The sequence below is a fragment of the Pteronotus mesoamericanus genome, unplaced genomic scaffold (assembly GCF_021234165.1).
Source record: "Pteronotus mesoamericanus isolate MK-2021 breed Mesoamerican mustached bat unplaced genomic scaffold, CSHL_Meso_final contig_82, whole genome shotgun sequence".
In the NCBI taxonomy this organism is placed as follows: Eukaryota; Metazoa; Chordata; class Mammalia; order Chiroptera; family Mormoopidae; genus Pteronotus; species Pteronotus mesoamericanus.
Genome location: NW_026555265.1, coordinates 4,334,811 through 4,357,967, shown reverse-complemented (window position 1 = coordinate 4,357,967; position 23,157 = coordinate 4,334,811). Strand labels below are relative to the sequence as shown.

At 38.0% G+C, this 23,157-nt stretch overlaps 1 protein-coding gene across 4 annotated transcripts in view; it reads right to left on the bottom strand.

Annotated features, from left to right (window-relative positions):
* TP63 (tumor protein p63) overlaps positions 1-23,157 on the bottom strand; it is a 219,811-nt gene that overhangs the window by 25,705 nt on the left and 170,949 nt on the right. For 3 of the 4 annotated variants that reach the window (XM_054585117.1, XM_054585118.1, XM_054585116.1), the window contains exons 5-8: positions 4,044-4,230; positions 2,012-2,127; positions 816-925; positions 17-153 (exon numbers count right to left, since the gene is read on the bottom strand). In XM_054585117.1, the coding sequence (XP_054441092.1) occupies positions 17-153; positions 816-925; positions 2,012-2,127; positions 4,044-4,230 (550 nt within the window). The remainder of the gene's footprint in view (positions 1-16; positions 154-815; positions 926-2,011; positions 2,128-4,043; positions 4,231-23,157) is intronic. The other variant, XM_054585119.1, reaches the window with a different exon arrangement.

The following is a 23,157-nucleotide window of genomic DNA, read 5'->3' as shown; positions in this document are numbered from 1 at the left end:
CACTACAGCTACTTACGGCGCTTCGTACCATCACCGTTCTTTGTGCTGTCCGAGACCTGCTGCTTTCTGATGCTGTCTTCATCCGCCTTCCGGTCTCTCCCTGGGCAAGCACAGATCCGGGCCTCAAAGCAGCGGCGGCCCAGGACTTGCCCACTAGGAAGGAGAGAAGAGGACAGGACAGGGTCAAATGAAAAGAATTTCAGAAGTCCCCTGAAGTTCTTCCATTTCCACTGCTGGTCATCACCAGTCCGTCACCGCCACCAGTTCAGTCATGGCTGCTTGGAGGATGCACCCCAAAGCACTTGGCAGCACACAAAAGTGCTTACATGCCACAAGCAATATTAGTAAATAACATTCCACTTGTTCTGCCAAGATCCTCCAAGCCATTAGCTGAACAGCTGTATTTAGCTACATATTTTGAAGGAAACTCGAATTAAGCCAGTGGATGTCTCTGGATAAAACCCCCTTAGGCAGCCCAGACTTACTCAAAGAAGCTGTTAAATGCCTTGGAGGCCACATGAAAACAAACACTGTCTAATCAGAAACTATGCCAGTTAAATGTCAAGAATTCAGGTATGAAGCGACTTGCATGCCTTCCCTCTTTTTTCCCTCCTTCTATGTTTACCCACCCTGTTTTGTCTCCACTTTCTTAGATCTTTTATGTAAGTATTTGCAGCAAGGATTTAAAGCACAAAGGATAAAATCAAGGGTAGCTCTCTGCTATACATGCAAAAGTAATGATAAAGCAAACACAATTTCACTTTGCCCTCTTCCCATGGTTTCTGCAGAACGACAATTCTGCATATGCCACTTACTCTCTGGTTTCCAGAGTAACAATGATTAAAATTGGACGGCGGTTCATCCCTCCAACACAACTGCTGTTACACATGAAATTGTACAAGACTGTTGTGAATTCAGTGCCAACCTGAACACGGGAAAAGAGTCTGTGTTAACAATAATTCAACCTAACGTTCTTCCTTTTCAGTTCTTCCTCTATTTAAATACATAACTCTACTTCTGAGAAGTGATTTTTTTTTCTAGGAACACAATCTCTAAAACACATTGTAGTTGCTCACCTCTTGGGAAGCTGAAAGTTAATATTTGCAACATTGCCTTTTAAAAGTATCATCTTTGACCCAATTCATTTGCAAGCTGATATGTATCACCCAATTTAAACAGTGTTCACACCATATATGCATATCACTGTAAAGGTAGAACTGAAAACATTACCAAAAATAGCAACAATGCTCCATGAATATTTTCCCTAGGTGGATAAAACAGCATAACATAGATTTGAAGATACACTTCCATAAAAAAACACTCTGGAGCTTCAACGGTCCACAGCATTAAATCTTCTAGTGCAATTATGGATAGAGCACAACTGAAGTCCAGAGAGGAGGAGTCGTAGTAAAGGTTCACACAGCAAACCAGCAACAAAGACTCTGTTCTCCCTATGCCAGTGCACTGCTTTTCTAGTCTGCCACCTGTTCATTCAAACTTTGACTAAGAGATCCGTCACCCATCCAGTACTGGGACACGTTTACTTCCACTTCAGTTCTCTGGATAAGATAAGGTTGCTCTTAAGGGTTCAGCCTTTCAAATGGGAACACAGTGGGGGTTTTTTGTTTGTTTGTTATTTGTTTTTTAGAGAGAGGGGAAGAGAGGGAAAGAGAGAAACATCAATGTGTGAGAGATACGTCACAACTGGTTGCCTCTCCCACACCCCCAGCTGGGAGCCTGGCCCACAACCTAGGAATGTGCCCTGACTGGGAATTGAACTGGTGACCTTTTGATTCATAGGCCAGCACTCAATCCACTGAACCACACCAGCGAGGGCAAATTTAGGAGTTTTGAAGAAGATAGAGAAATGATGTGTAGACAAGAGGGAGAGAAGAGAGACAAAAAAGTTGCATATTTGAAAACAAGGACTAAGACAGAATTAGATTCTGGAAACATCCTCTATCACTGAAATGAATCCTCTCCCAACCCAGCACAGTCCTTATCTTTTTACCTGGGGTGGCTCATAAGGTACCAGCACACTCTGTCTTCCTGTGATGGGGTCTTCTACATATTGGGCATGGCTGTTCCCTTCCACTCGAATCAAATGACTAGGAGGGGCAATCTGTCCTGCAGAATAGAAAAAGGCAAAATAGTTAGTTCTTCACCCTCAAAATAAAGAAAACAAAATGAAACAGCATAGACAGAATACTGGGGGCCAAAGCAATGGTTTAATAGAGAAAATATATATCCTTTAAAAAAGGAAGAGATCCTGTTGCAGACATCTAATGCATGAAGGTGTCACAACCTTTATTGCAACAGAAAGGACTGAAACACTCATATATATTCAAGGGAACAGCCCCATGTTTCTGGTGTGTAAGGTTAATAATTCAAGATTTTAGAGAACTCTATGAATATCTCTTTGACTGGATCTCAAGATTTTGCTAGCTTATGGAAAACAGAAGGAAAGGAAACAAATTAATTTTAAAAAACCAGCTTGGGACCAGCAAAAATAATAAGATGCAACAGATGGCAAGAACATCACTTTCTCTTTGCCTATTATTTTCTTCATCATAAAGTCTCCAACTTTAGACCTGGCTTTGGTCATGTAGATGAGAAACTTACTGGTTTTGTTGTGCTGAAAGACCCCAAGTTTAGAGAATAAGAAAGGGGAAGCATTTTTTTTTTTTAAAGATTGTAGGCAAAGTTTCACAAAATTATTGGACTGGGCTCCAAAAGAAAGAAGCTGATCCAAGAATTGGGAACCATAAAGGTTGTTTTTAACCTTTGACCATGTATTATCATTTCATAAAAAATGGTATTTAATAACAGTGAAAAGCTAAGTGTGTCAAGATGCCCTCTGAAACATCATCTATTATGGCAAAAATTACAAACAGCTATTATGCCAAACACTGAGAAAAAAAATAAGCAGTTATGTCACCTTGATGGATCAAGGGCAGTTATAAAAACGTATAATAAAGTTTAGTTTTAGGAAATAATCTTCATGGCATATTGTTAAGTGAAAAGCAAGATGCAAAGGTATGGATGAATAAGTAGGCCCTGTAGAAAAGGTCTAGAAATTAATGTTAAAAATGAGCTGTGTTAAAGTAGAAGCATTTAAACCTCATTTTTCTCATTTGAAATTTTTATCCTCTCTTTTTCTTCTTGCATTAATTTTTCTCTACCATCTCTTATATTCGCTACATTGATACACTCTAGCTACCAATTAATCTTCCCATTTTAAATGTATTTCCTATAGAAAGTGTCCTAACTCCCGACCCGCCTGCACCCTCATCACTCTTTGATGAATCCTTTACATTCTCCCATCCCTCCTTTCCACTTTTTTCGGTTCTTAGACTTCCTTCTCAGAATATAAAACCTTCCTTAGAATATAAAACCTCAGGGAACCCTTGGAAACACTGAGCTCTCCTGTAAAGCAACTGTTGGATTTGTGGCTCCGAACACAGGCAACAGACCTTAAAGGTGGCCACAAGGTATCTGTTCCTTGACGCCCAGTCCTACACTTTACTGTCCCCTTCCCTGGCTTACATTGCAGATTTCTATTTACTCCTCTTGCCTATTATACGTCTTCTCTTATTTTTCTTCTCTCTCACTTTTCCATTTTTTCATATTGTTCACCTTTTATGCTCCTTCCTATTACCCTTCTCGCTCTCAATTGGTCAGACCTTGACAATCCCTCTGGGAAAGGCACAAAAGCTGGATTCTCTGGCCTGCACTGAATAAGCCAAATGACCAAATGCCACATTTTTCTCCTTACACCTCTAATAGGAAAAAGAGAGGCAGGTCCAGGCTATCCAGTCATTACGAACATTAATTAAATAGTTCAATCAGTATGAGTCACTGTGAAAGCCACAAATGTATTGATCATTAGTCTCAGACACTCTCTCAGCCATAAGAGGTAGACTGAGCTGCCATCAGATTGCAGAGGCTGGAACCAGGTAAGGGGGCTCCAAACAGAAAGTCTTCACAGCACCTCTATTTTCCAGGAGTTTAGTTGTATAGCCACAGAATCCTCTCCTCCTTACCCTCATTGAATTCACGGCTCAGCTCATGGTTGGGGCACCGTTTCACCACCTCGGTCACATGCTCAGCTTTCTTGTAGACGGGCATGGCGCGGATGACAGCGCCCTGAGGAGGTGGGGTCATCACCTTGATCTGGATGGGGCACGTCTTGGCAATTTGGCAGTAGAGTTTCTTCAGTTCAGTGGAATACTGCTTAGAGAGGGGCGGATGATGAAGGAGAGAACCAAGAGAAGATATCGTTACACCCCAAATCAGAGCAAGGGAAGTATGTCCACCTTTCACAGCTTTTATAGCTACATGTTTACCATTGGCTACTATATACATGACAGTGAGCAATCTTAACAGAGTTACATTCATTAATCAGACTAATAATTTTTCTACTTTAAATAAAATCCGATGTTTATTAAAAAGGTTTCACATTTTTCAAAACACACTTATAGCATTAGTTCCTCTCTTTAGGATGAAGGAAATGGACCTCGGAGGGGTTTAAATGATTGATGCCATGAGCAGCTTTACAGTGAACCAGAAACTAAATGGAAAAATAATGTTTACATGAATTGAATGATATTAAACAGATTATAATAAATCCTGCCCTTACAACACTCTAGAAAGACTCACGGGAATTCGGATTTATGGAAAACATTTTTAAGATGAAATGTCTGGCAGAGAGTGAGGAGGTTTTACCCAAAGTTAAGTAGCTAGAAAACAGCAAAGCAGAAGCATCACTGAACTGCCACCCTTATCTTCTAATAACACAGCCTAAGAGAATACAAAATCTGGAAGCGGCCAATTGATCTGCATGGAAGAAAAAAAAAAAAAAAGAACAGGCTTAAATGCAACACAGTAAATCATGGCAGAAAAGGATCAAGATGGAGACTTTTTCATCCACAAGTGAGTGGAACCTTTCCTGACCACACTTCCTTCTGCAGGGAGAGGAATTTCAGTGGTTGGTTATTTGGTGTTTGGTTGGTTATAGAATTGGCAAAATAGGATGGAGAAAGCATGAGACCTAGAACTGATTAGGAAAAAAAAAAAAAGAAGGGGGGAGTCCTATCCTGTGTTGCTTTCTCTTTCCACCTCTGAACCGGTACAGAAAGTCTCCATTCCAGTCCCTACACTGTATTAATCCTTAACACCCCTGTTCACTGGGTCAGTCCCCCATCACTGCAATTCTACTCTCTCTGATGCTGGAGTGAAACCACCCAGGCACTAGAATTGCCAGCCAAGAGTGGAGCACCTAGTAACACTTACCCAAACAAGGGTAAACACACACACACGCGCACAAGTTGTAATCATAAGTGGGAACAACATCCTTCCAGGGGAAAGACATGGGGAAACAGGAACCAAAGGGGCAGAGTGTCATTATTTATATGTTCCAGCCCAACACTAACTAAAGGCAGAAAGCACATTTAAAAGTGCTTTATCTCCTCCTCTATGAAATACAATATGTATTTAAATAATCCTTCTTTGTATCCCAAGTATTTCAGCATATGAAATTTTCAGTTAAAAACTTCCTAGTATTAAAAGTATATTGCATAATCAGTTCTCCATGCCTGCAGGTTAAGGATTAAATGCAATGAAAGGGTTTTAGATAGCTTGAAGAAATAGGAAGTATGCCAAAAAAAATCAGCCAGAGAAATAAAATTGTGCTTGGGAAGCACTGATTGAAATCTAGGTGGATATTTTTCCTCTAGTGTTTTTAACCAATTGCTTTAAAAACAAAGACATTGTCTTAGGATGTATTAAAAATGCACTTTTACTGAGAATTCCAAGAAAATAAGATGTATTTTTATTTGTAATCTAACCATGAGTTTCATAAGATGCACCTTAGGAAAGATGGCTGAAAAGCAAGTCTGTCAGCTAACACCTGAAGGCAAATAAGGCATCCATCCAAGTATGTAGATTGGAAAAAAAAAAAAAAAGAATGATAAGTGTTTAGAGGAGGACAGTTAAGAGAAACATTCCACTTCAATAATTGATATACTATATATCAAACTTGACAGACTAAAGTACAGATTACTAAGAATAAATTTAGGCCTCATCAGGTGTTAATCCTCACTTGTCCTCAGGGATGGGAGAAGGGAATCTAAATTTTGAGCTTAAATAATAATAAATAAGAACAGCTTCTCCATTTTCTGAATTCTCTTGTGAGAAATTTAATCTTCACATAACCCTTTGAGGAAGGTATTATAGGTATATGATCTCTTATCTGAAAACCCTGGGGCCAGATGTTTTGGAATTCAGAATTGTTTAGATTTTAGAAAGGGGGTGAAGTTTATATTGCATATGTTATAAACAGCTTCAGCAGGATTTAGGGCAATGCCACATAACCAAACCTTAACATTTCTGCCAAATTCATGAATATGCATATCATCTGGGAAAAGACTATAAAGCCTTAAATTCAGGCTGGATTTTACCACCAAATGAGTTTGGCACAAACTTATGGAATTAAAACAAAACCAACATTGGTTTTCAGAGCTCTTTGGATTTCAGAATTGCAGATAACAGATAATGGATCAGTATTTTAGACCCACTTTACAGATTAGAAAATTAAGGCATAGAGAATCCTTGTCTGAGGTCATAGAGAAGAGCTGGTTAGCAACCAGTGTAAAGGGTCTGTCCTTGTCAGGTAACAGTCCCTCATCTCTCTATTCTCTAGACTTAAGGGTGCAAATTTTTGTACCTACACATTTTTCTAATTCCCCAAAACACAGCTATTTTTTAAAAACTCAACTTAAAGGTATACAATCTTCTTTAACATTAAAATGGAATTCAAAAATTGTCTAACATCAATAATTCTTTATTTCTCAGTATCATACTTTTTGCTCATTTAATTGCAGGGAGAGGCAGTAACTGCTAGAGGTTAAAAAACCCTGGAAGCCACCTTGAACCCTCCTAACATTACCAGCTGTCTGCTGGGACCTCTATTACAATGCTAGGGAAGTCACAAGGGAGGTTCTGCTCTTTTGCATGGTTTATTAGGGCCTTTACATTCTGGCCCCATCTCTTTCATTCTTTCCCCTTTCCCCACCAAACCCACACACTTTTTACCCCATGCTCTACACACACAAACCTCTGAATACCTCAAACATACCATACATCTACCATCCACAATTCGAACATGCTTTTCCCTGTCTGGGGCATTCATGTGTTTCCTCTGTTCTCCACACCATGCCAGGACAATTTAGCTATCATTTCTCAGCTAACAATGATCTGGTACTGTAGACCATATTTTCCAATTTCAGTGATGAGGGTTTTATATTGACTACATCTAAATAGCGGACCAGAACCAAAAGACATTTGGATTATTGCTTCTGGTTAAGCTACCAGGCCTGCCAGTCAGTTACTAGACAGGTTGAAGTGGTCTGGCATGGATAATTCTTTACAAAGCCAAGCTTCTGCCACTGTATTAGCTTTACTGCTTGTTAATTGGTTCTGTGAAGATGTTTAATATTTTTCCAGTACTAAATTCAGTCTCCCTGGCCTATAGTATATTTATAATTCCTTAGACTTGCCTGCTTCCTTATTCCCTACCAAATAGCCACTATCGTCTTCATTAATTTTCCAGGCTTCTGCAAGATCACAAAAAGTGGGAATCTGATATATGCCAAGATTTTTAAATACCTTAGTAATTCAGCAGAGACTGCAAATTGGAACAGCTCTGGCTTATTTTAATGCCTCTCTCTTTCTCTCTGGGGTTTTTAACATTCATCTTTAAAATGCTCCCAACGTTGATTTGGGATTCTTTAATTCTAATGCCCAGTTTCTTCTTTTGAGTGTGTATCCTTTATTTTGTTTTAGTCAGCCTTAAGGTTTCATTTGCCATAAAGTACATCCGTTTTTGAGTGTACAAGTTGGTGACTTTAGACAACTGCACACACCTGTGAACTACTACCACAATGAAGATACAGACGTTTTCCACCCTCTCCCTCACCTCCGCCCCCCCATCAAAATTATCTTGTGCCCCTTGGGAGTTATTCCTCTCCACAACCCTTTCCTGAGCAATCAAATACCTGCTTTCTCTCACTGTGCATTTACCCTTTTAGAATTTCATAAAAATGGAGTAACACAGTATATAATCTTATGGGGTCAGGCTTCCTTCACTTAGCATATTCCATATATGCCATATTATTATTTAGTAGAATTCCTTATAATTCACTAATTATTTCCAGTTTGTATGTACTATGAATGAAACTATTATGAACATTCATCTACAAATCTTAGTGAGGATATATGTTTTAAATTTTTCTGGATAAGGACCTAGAGGTGTGATTGTGGGGTAACTGTATGCCTAACTTTATAAGAATTTGCCAAACTGTTTTACATTGCTGGTAGAGGGTTTCATGTCTTTGCCAGCACTTGGTATTGACAGCTTTAATGCCATTCCAGCAGGTATGTAGTGGTTCTCCTTGCAGTTCAAATTAGCATTTCCCAGATGATTAATGATGTTGAGCATCTTTTCATATTATTTTATATATATTTATAATTATACTTTTATATAATAAAACAATATATTTATATTTTTTGTATGTGCTAATTTGCTATTCTTTTTTGAAGCATTTGTTTAAATCTTTCATACTCCCTACTCTTTCATTCTTCTTTTTTTTTTTTGCATTTGAAATGTCCTCCACATCTCCTCTACATTCCCTGTTGCCCTCTGCTGCTCAAGACATTATTTTCTTCTTCAGCTTTATAGTTTTATTGTTTTGTACTGAAGCAATCTTTTGAACATCTTTTCCAGTTGTTAGCATGCTTTTGCTTTCTTCAGTTCATTTAAAATATGCTCCCTTATACTTAGTTTTTTTTCCTTTTTAAAAAATATAGGCTCTTAATTTGCTTCAGTAGTTTTCTATGAATATAGCAAAAGATAGCCAGAGCTAATATTTTTATCATCTATGTCTCTTTGACATATTTCAATTCAGTTCCATAAACCTTTTAAGTAATAAAATTACTATAGGATTCTGCTGATAACTTGAGAGTCCAATTTAGATAGGCTTTTTTTTTCTGGAATTCATAATATTTTAGTGGAAAGTTATGAGTGACTACATTAGAATCCGAAAATCAGTTGCCATCATAAACTAGAATTCAACATATTTATATCCCCATATGTATGTACATCATTCAATAATTATTGAATAAACATTTAATGAATACATACTACATGGTATCAGGTACTCTGTTCCATATTTGGAACAGAGAGAAATAAGATTTTTAAAAACCTGGAATGCAGGAATGCAGGAACTTATGTATTCTCACTGTGTATGATAGCCTTTGAAACATAAATTGAAAGAAAAAAAATAGTCCTTACCCTCAAGTTGCTCACAGTTTAGACGCATAATAAATTATAAACTAAACAAATACACTGGGTACAATGGAGGTATGTAAGAAGTGTTATGGGATTACACAAGATAAAGCAATTAACTACTAGTTAATAAATTTGGTACTTATTAAGCGAGTACTTTATTCAAACTCAGTTTTAGATTCAGACATTCAGCAATGAACAAAAGCAAAGTCAGTGCTCTGAAGGTGTTAACATTCTACAATAAACAAATATGATGCCAGATGGTGATAAATGCTATAAAGAAAAGAAAGTTAATGTGCATTTAAAAGAGAGAGTTAAAAGCCAGGAGCTGGGGAGTTCAGGAGCATATTATTTTATCTAGGATTGTCAGGGAAGGATTTTTTGATAAGTTAATATTTAAAAAAACCATGAAGGAAATGCTGGAACAATCCATATACTCACTGGGAAAATAATGTTCCAATTACTGGAGACAGCAAGTCCTAAGGTCCTGGGGTAAGTGTGCCTGTCATGGAGGGCAGTGTCACTGGAGAAAAGTGAGCAAGGCTATACTGATGGGGGATAAGATCAGAAACCAGAGAGAATATGGGGGACAGATCATGCAAGGCCTCATATGGCAGGATTAAGGACTTGAGCCTTCCTTGATGTGAGATAGAAAGCCACTGGGAGAGGTTTGAGAAGGTGAAATGGTTTAATTTCATTTTAATAAGACTCTGGCTGTTATGTAAAGAACAGAACAGACTTTAAGATTCCAAGACAGAAGCAGGGAGACCAGTAAAGGAGCTACTGCAAATACTCCAAGTAAAAAATGAGAGAGGCATAGACTAGCAGTTGAGTTGGTGAGAAGCAGCTGGTTTCTGGATATATTTTAACCAGATTTACTGAAGGACTTGTTGGAGATAAAAGAGAAAGAGAAAAGTAAATGTGTTCCACTAAAGTGAAGAAGAAAGGTTTCACAGAGATTGTGATATTTAAAATAGGTGTAAAAGACAAGATATTACGCAACTAGATGGTGCACCCAAGAATGGGAAGAAGGGAAAGTCAAGAGGCAGCAAGCAGGCTTTCCATGAAGAGAGAACATCATAAGCATAAGCAAGGAGATGCTAGTTATTGTTGAAATACTGGTGGGCTGGGAAAAGGAGGAAGAGAGCCAAAAGCAATGAGTCTAAGCTAGGAAGCAGTCACCAGACTCTGGGGAGCCTTAGATGCTACAAAAGGCAGGTGGAGTCTACCAGCAAGCAAAAGAGGGTTACTGAGGATTCTAAAGCAGGGGAAATACCTTAATCAGTTCTATGTAGTAAGTAAAACAAAGCTGGCAAGAAGAAGGCTGGAACAAAGTAGGAAGAAAGAGACTTATTGGGAACAGTTTAGGCAAGAAATGGAGAAGGCCTAACCTAAGGCGACAGAATGAATGAAAATGTGAAGAGATGAAAGAAATATTTTAGATTCACTAAAAGTCAGTCTACTAGTTTTCATCTTGAAAGATATGCAAGGAAGCACCAAAAAAAACCAAACACTCTTACTAATCAGGAAAAAAAGATGCTTATACAAATAATATGTTATTTGCTTATCCCTTTTCTAAAATCAAAACAGAATGAATGAGAGTTAAGTGTTAATACAGGGCTCCCAATATTCAACAGCTAACTGGCACCTGACTTAGTCAATGGACTCTTTCACAGGTAGAAAAAGGAAAGGATAATTAGTTTTACTTCTGGACAAAGAAAATAAAATAACATGAGGCAGCACTGGAATTAATAGGCCAATTTTGTTGTGAAAGAGGAAAGGACTTAGTTCTTAAAGCCAAGAGCACTGGAAAAGGACTCTTAGCCAACACCAACAACAGTAAGCAACTTTACTGGACTAGAGGTCAAAAGTCAAGATTTAAATTCTGTCTCCTCTATTTATTCCCTAGGGCTTTTATGCAGTCACTTTACCTCTTGCAAACATAAAATAGAAAAAAAATTATAATATACAGTATACATCTCTTAGAATGGAGGACAAAATTACAGGTATCAGAAGCCTTAGTCAACTGAAGAGAGCAACATAAAAACCACATATTATGGATAATTACTGAAGCCTCATATTTCTAAGATTTTTCACATAAAGTGTTTAATGTAGCTTAAGTAATTTTGGGAGCATTGTGAAAACATTATTTCAACTTCATCAGGAAGTGGTTGTTGCCAGATAATAATTAGTCTGCTGAAGTTTGAATATTAACCATTTACAATGAATCATACAGTTCATATTGATCTGCTAGTAATCACTAAGTTCTAAACCATGTTATTAGATTTGTTTTAAAAATTAATGAATTTGATTTATCTGCTTCTATATACTTACAATACACATACATAAACCCACAAGTACATGTACTATCATTTTGTGTCTTTAAAACTTGAATTATACTGCTCAAAACTTAATCTTAGTAATCCACTATTTGTTCTTCCTATGTTTTCAAGATTTATTCATGTTCTTACACATAGATATATTTCACTTATTTTAATAGAAGGCAACAGGGGAATGAGATAGAATGAAGACTCTCTGCTTTATCTATAATATTCTATTTAAAGAAAATATTTAAAGCAATATGGAATTTGTTTAACATTTGGTAGACACTAAGGTGTCTAAATTTACTTACCGTGTTTTATATACTTGAAATAATTTGTAATTAAAAATGTTAATGAATGAATTTAGCACAAGCAGCATTAGCCTGTAAAACTGTTGCAAACTTAATATTTTAGAAGAGAGGGAACCTAGAAATCAGATATTAGAACCCAGAAGGAAGCTTATAGCATGTATTGTCCAAACTTTCTTCTCCCCTTAGTTGTCAGATATAAAATTTAGGCTTACAGAAATGAAATTGGTTCACTAATTCAACAACTATTTAGTGAGCCTCTGCCTCATGCCAGGTTCTGTCCTGGATCCTGGGAAACGAGCAGTATTTCTTACCCTAAGGGAATTGGTTTAAAGAAAATACTGACATTAAATAAATTATTTCTAAAATTGTGATATATGTTCTGAAGAAAAGGTAGAGGAAGACATGCCAAAATGCGGGGCTCTACTTAGTTTGAAGAGTCAGGAAAGCATCCCTGAAAAACCATTTCTGAAGGTTACACAACTACACTTAGGCATTGTGGAAATGAAGTCAGATTTCCTTTCTTCTGGAAAGCTAATACTTTTTCAAGTACATAACACTCTAGTGACTGAGTTTCTACAGAAAACCAAACTGATATTTTAAACCAAGGACTTGATTTTATGTTTCTATTGCTGAGTCACCTGTTTCAAGACATTTTTAGTTCGAGAGAACATTGCTAAGCTTTTCTTAGAAAGTTAGACCAGGAAAAGCTTAGAGATCATTTGGTTCAGCCACTTCAGTTACACAGGAAGAATCCAAGTACCAGAAATGAGACAAGATTTGCTCAAAAACACTCAGCAACAAGGACCATCTTGACCCACAGACTGCTGTTCTTCCCCACATATCACGTAGTCTTAATGCTCATAGTATGGGACCAAAGTGGAACTGGTATATTTGCCACCAGAATGAATTACATGAATATACAATATGATCAGAAACACAAGTATAAAACAGAAGCATCTAAAAAATAAATATGATCACCAATTTCCTACAGGATTACAAGGATATTGGAATGTGTTCTTTGACTCAATACCACAACCTTTTCAATTTGGCAAATAAATTTGTCTAAGAGTTAAAATTTTCTTTCCTAAATTGTGACTATATTCTCATAATGGGATCTTGAATACAGGAATAACATGAAATGCCCACCAATTGTTTTAAGAGCCAATTTTACTCCTTCAGGTCCTAGGCTTGATAAATTGTCAGTGAGCTGTGCTAATCCCTGTACATAAGGTAAGACAGCACCTGAACTTGTTTCTCTTTAAATTAGACAAATCTTAATGTAAAGTTAGAAAATTAAATACTGTGACAGGTTTTTTAAAAGCATATGTGAACGATTCAGTTCTAAAGATGGAAGTAATTGACCTCCCAAAAGAAGTGAGAGATTTCTAACCCTCACTAAGAAATTTCAGGCAACTCACACGATCTGAAACCTTGAGTTAGTTATTCAAAGGGAGAAAATGAGGGAGCTATATTAATTAATCTACAATGTTTCTTCTATTTTGAATATTTTATGAAATGATGCAAATTATTTAGAGCCCAGTCACCAGGTTCACATTGACAAGGTAAACTCTTTAAAAAGAATGTGAAAGACGGTGTTGACTTCCATTCATATTTTTTATCAGAAATACATAAAAAGTATAGGAATCAATGTGTGTGCTCATGTATATGTACGAATATCAGTAGTATGTTTATTCTTAGGAAGCAATAGCCTATGAGCAAGAATGAAGACCCATTTTTATTTTGGTTGGGCTTTAAGAAAATTTCCTCTTACACAGTGTTAAACATCCATACAAACAAAATATTGCTACAGTGGCATGGAACAGAAATGCCTCAAAACTAACACACAGACTAAACACTTGCTATACAATATCCCTGAAAAAATGGAAAAGCAAGCTTTGCCTAAGTTTTGTTTTGTTTTGTTTTGGGAGGGAGGGAGGGAAGGGAATTTGACATATTGAGTGAGATGCTCAAAGACAAATATCATGTTCAAATGAAATAATTCCAGGGGATTTTGGAAAACAAGAGTAAATTCAGCTCCTTTACTAATAATATGTTGCAAAGAGAAGGGGGGAAAAAGCATTCCAGTAACTACAACCTCACCGTCACCACCTGCCTCAGTAGACATACTGTATTACATGCTCTTGGCTGCCAGACTGGTAATTCAGTATCACAATGCACAGAGATGCCAGCTAATATCAGCACACACCTGCATAATTTTTCAACAGCTCCCTTTCCTAAAGGTGCAACAAAGACATTCCTTCTCCACTTCATCAAGCAAACAGACAGACAACAGTGTGGTGGTTACCAGAGGAAAGGGGGTGAGGGGCAAACGGGGGGCTAATATATGGTGATGGAAGATGTTTTGACTTTGGATGGTGGTCACACCGTGCAATGTACCAATCCTGTATCATAGAAAAGTACACTTGAAACCTGTATCATCCTATTAGCCAATATCATCTCAATAAATTTTCAAAAACTCAAAACTTTACTTTATTAACCTCTCCCAGAAGAAAACAGCCTTATATCTTATGCAAATATCGTATCACAAGGCTACCTTGACCCACAAATATCCAAGTATATGGATAAAATAAAATTCCATAAAGTAAATAAATCAATAATTATGTAACCACCTCACGACTCAATCCATTATCAAGGGGAGCAACTATATAGAGCAATGTCAAAGCCATCCTGATACTACCATGTGAGCTTCCATACAAATCCACATCTGGCATGCATAAATGCTAAAGGGGAATGTTTTAAATTTTTTCTAATATAATACTATGTACATTATGACCTATTGACCATTATCCCACAAAACTAACCTCGGTTTATAAAACCAGATGCAGTTGTGGCCCACTAACACTTAGGGCAAATTACCTACACTGAGGATGACTGGGACTTAATAAAAGGTAGATTAAGGCTTAAATATATCAATGATATCTTTGGTCTTCTGCATGAATTTGGGTTGATTAAAATAAAATATAAATAGTGAGATTTACAAATAATTTAAAAGACAACCACAATTTATTAATAGGAAATGCTAGGCGCACTTCTAATTTATGTTTCTTATTTTCAAATAGTTCAAAGAATCCAAGAGGCGAAAAGTGAGGTCTGTGCACCTCAAATAACCTAAAATATTTGACAGGAAGGAAAAAAAAAGAGAGAGAAAGCAAGCCCAAAAGCTGTCATGACTCGATTCATCCCAGTGTAGCTGTTAAGTCCAAAGCCAGTCTTAATTTAGACAGTGCTATCCTAAAATATTCAGTGACTTATCTTTTTCTTTTTCTTTTCTAAACTGTATTCTTGGGAACTGCCAAGTTAAAAAGTTTTAGAAAACTTTTGTTAAAAAGTTTTTAAAAAGTTTTGCCTTTTATAAGGGCAAAAGGGTAATGAAATTGATAATTGAAATTAGTATTAAAAAAAAAACAGACAAAGCAAATGGATTATTCAGAGAGAACAAGGTTCTGGCAACAGACTTGGTGGGAGAGTCTAATAGAGGAAGAAATAAGGTACTTGAAAGTAAAAAAACATAAGGATCAAAACATAATTTTTGATCAAGAGGCTTTGGGAAATTAATTATATATCCAAATCAGTAACATGCAAAATGAGTTTAAGCTAGAAAGACCTAGATACAGCTTCAGTGTCATCTTCTTGAAGTATATTGACTAATCTTATCACATATAATTGTATGAGCTAATTAAATACTATATCCCAGACTTGTCCTCTACAAATAAATCCACTTGAGAAACATGAATTTTACTTCTGGGAAAAGAGGTTTCTTTCTTAAAAAATTATTAAAAAGTACTCATGTCAAAAATTTTAATTAAGCAAATATATTCTAAACAAATTTCAGGTTAGTGTTTATGACGGCTATGATGGATGGTGTACCTAAATACCAAAAACTAACTGAGAGAATGAATGCATGTATATGGCTTGGGAGTGGAATGAGGGTGTTCTTTTGAGAAGTCAACTTTAAAAGGCCAAGTGGAAAACCAAAATATCATTCAAGAGCTAAATAATGGGACTAGACCACAGTTTTATCACCTCATTTCTATTCTGCATCTGTATAACAGGACAGAAAATATTGCCCAAAGAATCGTGGACGGGAAGTCAAGAAGACAAGGCTCTGGTCTTACACCTGCCCACTGACTTCCTGCATTAGCTTAGGCAAATAATTTCCCCTCTTGGGCTCCACTTCCCTAATTCACAACTAAGGTGTTGCACTTAAGACTGTATCTACTTCAAAGGAACGGGAAATCTGCAAAGTGAGCTTGCAAACAGGTCCTGCGCTACCATATCCCACTGGATCTATCATAATGATCGGCAGGAAGAGATCCTCAAATTGGCCCCATAGTCGTCTGGCAAGGCATTTACTTCTCCTCCCCGTCTCCCTTCCTGCCACAGTTGTCTAGGTGCCAGACATGTACGAATTGTTCTCTTGATAGTTTTACAAAAAATCCTTCCTCCAAGCACTTTTCCTGATGGCCCCAGCCAAAGGGCCGCCTGTTGCCACCTGTCAGTTGTGGGGATTAATTACCTGAGCTGAGGCTGGGAGCGGCACATTCTTCCCGGGGCCGCACCCACAGATGTTGACATCAAGCAGGTGGGCTGTCTGCTACCTGCTCACCATGAAGACCAGCCAGGAGCCCACAGGGTCTGGCAGGTGTGTGTGTAGGGGGGCACTTAGACTGCACCACAAAGCCTTGGCAGGGAGGAATGTGCCCTGGGACCAGTCTGGGAGGCCACAGGCAGCTCGGTGGTCAGCCCTGGACACCAGCCCGGGAGGCAGCTGCAGCCTGCTTGCTTGGGGGACAGCATGTTATCACCAACCCTGGGACAGAGTAGGGGTGGAGCCCAGCAGCCTCATTCTAGCTGCCTGAGGGTATGAACTTGCAAAGCCAAGTGAAAAAAAAAATTGACAGATTCGATTGGTAATTTTTCAATTTTCTCTCTCCAGAAGAGTAAAATGACCTTTTATTTAATGTCTTCTGCCAGCACCATTGCCAGCCAACCCTCCTTGACCAGTAATACCATTCACAGTTACCTTCACAAAGCAGGCATGGGATGGCATCTGTCAGAGTGGTTGGTATACAGCAGGTGCTGAATAAGTATTAGCTTTCCTTTGGATGTTTCCTGAAGTCACAGCAATTATGAAAAAAAAGCTGGGATGAGATCACTCTTCTATTTTACATGTGCAAAAACGGGGGGTTCAAATGTTTAAAGTGACATTCCAATGAACGGTAGAAATGAGAATGAATGTCAGGGAATTTGTCTTCTCAGTGCTGGTTAAACATGTACAACTCTCCTGACTACCTGTCATACATGTGCTCCACGTCCCTCAATAAAATTAACTTAAACATTCCACAGCAATACAGGAAGATACAATTATCCTATCAGGAACCCTGGTGGGCAGAGAACTCTTCTCCCTCACACCCCTAGACATATCTAGTCTAATTCCTCAACATATAAATGAGAGAACAAACTCAGAGGAAAGGTCACACTGGAAGTCAGCAATAAGACAGAAAGGATTAGAACCTGTGACTCCAGCTTTCATCCCCTTGACCTTTTCAATATATAACATTCCTATAGTCCTTCTCTCCAAGAAGGTGTTATCTCGGGGCAGGGTTGGTGGACACGTTGGAGAGCTTCCTAGGCACACACACTCTAAAGAGGAGACAATCTATGCCAATCATCTGCTTCCCTTTAACCATGGAAGTAGCGTATCTGACTGACCAGGTCATCCTCTAGGTTTTCAGCCATCATTCGCCCTTAAGGAAAAGAAAGTGTCTTCCTTCCACCTCACTGTTTCCAACACCCTGCAAAGCCCTGGGCTCTTACACCTGGTCTCTCTCTCCTCTTGGGACCCAAACCTGATGCCTCCCCTGGCACCCCTGCTGTCTCCATGGCCCCTACCTTGGCATATCAAGAAGGCAGCCATCAGACACAAAGGCAGCAGTCCTGCCCACCAGGAATATGACCTCTCCCCTGGTTCAGGACAGTCACTTACACTATGGCTCTGAAACGAAGAAGAGTCCCTCCTAATGGCTGTCCTTCTTCCACCTCCCACCCCAATGCTAGAGCTGAAGTTACTGTGTATACTTCTACACTCATTCTTTTGCTCTCTTTTAAAAGGAACGACAGTATATGGTTTCTAAAACTCTTTTCAGAGAACTGAAACATTTAGAAACTATTCTTTTCAGGAGGCACTTATATCCCTATTACTATGTAATATGCTGGGCGCCCTTTGCAAGACAATACCATATTTGTTTTTCTTTCTTTAGATCCATTGCTTATTTTGGAGTTTCATTTATACACAGCCCTAAAAGTGAGCCCTCTTTTACAATCAAGGTGATTTGTTTAAACCTGTGGAATACTTTTTCTATGGGTAGGCTAGGTAGGCCAATCTTAGGACAACAAGTGGGAAGATATGTCTAAACAATAGCAAGGGTAATAGCATCTATTGATTCCCATAAATGACACCATTACTCACCGCTCTGGGCAGTCCTTAACAACTTATAGCGCATTTTCATGCACATTATTCATTTACTTTTTAGCTAATGCCATGACAAAATCATCTGCATCCCTTTTTGTCAATAAAAGTTCAGATACTCAAGTAAATAAACTAGTTTGTTCACAAAATAAGGGCAGAAGATGAAGTGAATCTCCTAATCTCATTTTTAACTTCCAATCCAGGGCAATGAGTGTACATGTATGCACATCACATGTTACATTGTAAGATGTCTCCTGTGTGTTTATGGAGTTCTTGCTGTGCTCACGTCACAGTACTGCATGGTAGGATGGAAAAAGGTGGGACCAAGTCTGTACCCCCCAGAAACTTACCACTTGGGAAAGATCAATATATATATATATATAAATATTTATGAAGTGCAACATAAGATAAAATTAAAACACACACACGCAAACAAAACATAAATACCAAAGTGCTTTCTGCCTTTGAAGTCCCAGAAGGTATAGAGTAGCTTTGAAAAATTTTATCACATTACCAGAATGTAAGTTTATAAAATTGCAGCAAATGCCCTTCAAACCCTTATCATGTGTGCTTACCATAGCCCGTTTATTTATTTCTCTCCCTCTCTCTCTCTCTCACACACACACATACAAACTGAGAAAATCGAGAGTTTAACACTTTTTTTTTTTTTTGAGAAGAAAAAGTAACTCAATTCATTACCAAAACAATTGTACAGATTCTAATTTCAGGTTCCAAACAGTATAATAGACACCTACAGTTTTGAGGGTTATTGCATGAAAAGGAAAAATTAAGAATCCGCACTTTTTAATGAGCCACAGTGTCCACCATGCCTTATGTATGATCTAATAGTCTCAATACTGGGGGCTGGGTGATGCAGCTAAAGAAAATAAGATCCATGTTGGAAGTAAACATATTTTTAAAAAGCTAACACTTACTGAACATGACTTAGTCTAGGTACTCTTCCTAGTTCTTTATGCCATATAACCATTGCAGTAACCTGGAAGTAGGTTATTATTACCCTCATTTGCCAGCTACGTGAACTGAGACTCAGAAAGTTTAAATAAGTTGCCCAGTCTTCCCCGGCTGTTAAGTGGCAGGGCCAGGTTCAATTGCAGGTCCCCTCGAAGGTAGTGCCCTTGCTTCAGTCTGCATGGCAACAGCTCAGACCAGCAGGGCACAAAGTGGCCAGACCCACTGCAAAACTTCAGCTGCATGGTGAAGACTGCCTGAACCTCAGTTCTTTCATCTCCAAGACAGAAATAACACCACTGCCTGCCATGAGCTTGTTGTGGGGGTTAAATGGGAGGGAAACCATGTGACATTTGTTTACAGAGTCCAGGGCCTGAGCAAGAGCGAGGTGAATGAACAACAGCTCTCATCATTGCATCATCAGGTTGAGTCTCAGTAGTTATTTTCACTGGGGAGCTTTATTGATAGACCAGTGAACAGCAAAATTAATTTAGTGACACAAACTATTTTCTATACAAACTTCTAAAGACTAGCCTTTGACTCAAGTACTAGCTAATATTATTGTACGGGAAGCTTTGCTTCAGGGTGAATCAGGAAACAAAGAAAAGAAAGTAAAGACAGAAAGAAAGCAAATTGGAAGGTCAGTTTTACCACTATAACCAAAATCAATATCACTGGGTTCTTCATTCTGTTTCTAACATTCCTCATAATGCATCCTGTTTTATTATTTTTTTTTTTTTCCTGTGTGAGGGAAGCATTACAGGTTCTACTTTGTGCTTTCACCCACAATATTTAAACTGTAATCCTACTGCACTGTCCTTGTGTCAGGAACTAAGTCAGATTAGCAAAGAGGTTTAAATCTCTTCAACAATAATTGTTGAGAATCATTGTTACTCTGATATTTTATATCCTTCACTCCTTTCACCTCAGAGAAATGGATGCCCAGGTGTAGATATAATAGGGTTTAAAAGTGAGGGATATGAGTAGCAAATGGATTTCAAAACAGAAACAGAGGCTAGGCATGCTGGTCTCCTCTGACTTACTGTATTTTTATGACACTTAATATCCCAGGTGCTTTTAAATGCTCTGTGATGAATTTGTGAAAAGTTTAAGGGACTTTAAGTTTCCTTCAACTACAGCTGTCCCTAAGGTCCCAAGTGCACAATGACAAGATGAATTTCTTTCAAGGCTACACCATCTTAGAGGCAAATTGCTGAGTTTATTACAGATTAGTACAGTAAGTCAACATGCTGAAATACTGAGACTCTAGGAGTATTATTGATATACTGCCAAAAAGGAAAGGTGGAACTTAATAAATTAGATCAGGTTTGCTTTTTAATACCTTCAAGCCAGGTCTTAAACTTTTGCTCAACTCCCCCTTTCAAAATAAATCCATAAGAAATAAAGTAATTTGGAGATATCTCTTTCCATGGCTGGTAGTTTGAGACTGTGTGGGCCACTAATATGTGTCTGAGTTTGCTGGGAAGGAGGGAAGGGACTAGGATGTGGTAAGTAGAGGGAAATTTAAGCAAACCCTTTTCTCTACTTGCAACACTTCTGAAAAGCTTATCATAATGGTACTTCCTATTTCTTAACAGTTCATTTAAGATGGAAACATGCTTCATCTTGCTCACTTTTTCTTCATTGTTTACAAACTTAATATTCTCATTTGCCCCAGTGGGGAAAAGAATGCAACATGACTGTCTTAGACTGTGAAGTTACTGAATATATCTATTAAAATGTTGTAGCAAAAACAAGACAAATATTAAAACAAACCTGTTAAGAGCAGCTGTCCTTGCCAACAAATCTGAAACATTACCAGGAGAGACAAGAAAAGAAGGAAAGAGATATGGTACTTTAAAAAAAAAAAAAAAAAAAGATAGGGAGGAAGGGAAGGGAGAAGGATAAGAGTAAAGAGAGAGGGGAAAGAGGATAGGAGGAAGAAAAAGAGACATAAGAGGCTATGGGAGACAAGAGTGGTAGCTTAGCTTGTACTTAAACTCATGGGCAAACTTTTCTGTTGCCTCACTAATAAGGCTGAACTCAGTTTGGTAAAAGGGATGAAAAATTCATTTCTGCTGAAAGAGATGTTGTTTGAGCTGGGAATAGGATGGCCAGATAAAATCCAGCACACTTAGTTAACATTTAATTTCAAGAACAATGACTCATTTTTAGCCTAAGTATATCTCAAATATTACATGGAGTACAGTTATGTTAAAAATGTTTTGTTGGCTATCTGAAATTCATATTTGACTTGGTATCTTGAATTTTTCCCCCCTAAATCTGGCAACCCTAGTTGGGAAAGATATAAGTAAATTTTTATTAAATTTTCAAATTTACTGAATCCTACAGACACATCACCTATCTTCAACAATTAGTAACGCTTTGCCAATATTGTTTCAGGACAAAGGAAATTTTGACAGTCAGGAATGAGGGGAGAGAAGGCTATTTGGGAGAGAGGGAATAGTAGAAGAGCAGGCACGGGAGTGGAAGAAACAAAACAAAAAGCATCTTTTTATTATGACGGTGAAGTGTCCCTGTGGCAGTGGAGCAGAGTTTGTATCTGGACTCAAAGCACACAATGAGGAACCAAGAGGCAGAAGTTCACTCCCTTATGCATCTAACTGGTGTGTAATCTCAAGAAAAGTTACATAACTTTTTATTTGAGAAGTGAGAGTGATACCTGCTGACCTGATAGTTTTGTTGTAAGGATTAAATGATAATATATATGTGTGTTTTGAAAGATACAGAGCACTTTACAAAGAGAAAGGGATTAGTAGTAGTAGTAGTAGTAGTAAATTGGGCCAAAAAGGAACACTTTGATCAGAGCGTGACATGCTTAGAGGTCAGTATGCAGTCACCAGCAATGGTCCATCAACGATCCTTCATCTGAGCTGTGTGTTAAAAAGATCCCTCTGTCTGACACTGAAGGTGAAGAGCTGGGATGAGCAGGGATGAAGCCAATCGCACCAACTGAACCAGAGATATGCGGGCTTGCTGGGAAACAGGAATACGTAGGAGAGGTAAGAGAGAGATTGTCAAAACTGAATCAGCAGTAAGCCATTGACGAAGTTTCTGGGGAAAGTGAGATGAGAAACAGTGGCATGATTTGGTTAATTGATGTTATCATATCTGCAGGTCACAGGGCAAAACCTTTTTGGTTTGTCCAACCCTAGATGAGGTATACTTTCCAATCGCTTACTAGTCCCAATCCTAGAAGGTTTTCTAAACAATTCCATTTTCCTTAGGGGAAATTACCATTAAATGCTGGTGATTCTTGTAAACCTCCAACACTTTAGGCATGTTCCATTTCAATTTCATAACATACGCCAACTGAAATAGGAACATTCACTCTTAAAAGGAGAATTCTTGACATTCTAATTTGTACGTGTACATTTGATTTATTTCAGGGAAACCAAGTGAAAAGTATTTCTTTTTTCAAAATTGCCATTTTCCTGAATGTGGAATGGCACAGAATCAAGAATGAAATCTCTTGGAAACAGCAATACTCATGGAAATAACCCACTCTCCCTTTGGCCAAAGGCATGTTCATTCTGAGCCCTTGCTTCAAAGATAGGCTTGCTGATGGAAACGTCTGACTAGTGAGCCAGATCTTTCCTGACCCACTTCTGTGGAACCTCTTAAGATGATCTGAACCCAGATTTTCTCTGGTTTCAGACAGATGGCTGCTAACAGAACGGGGACTAAGCATGAGGTAAGAAT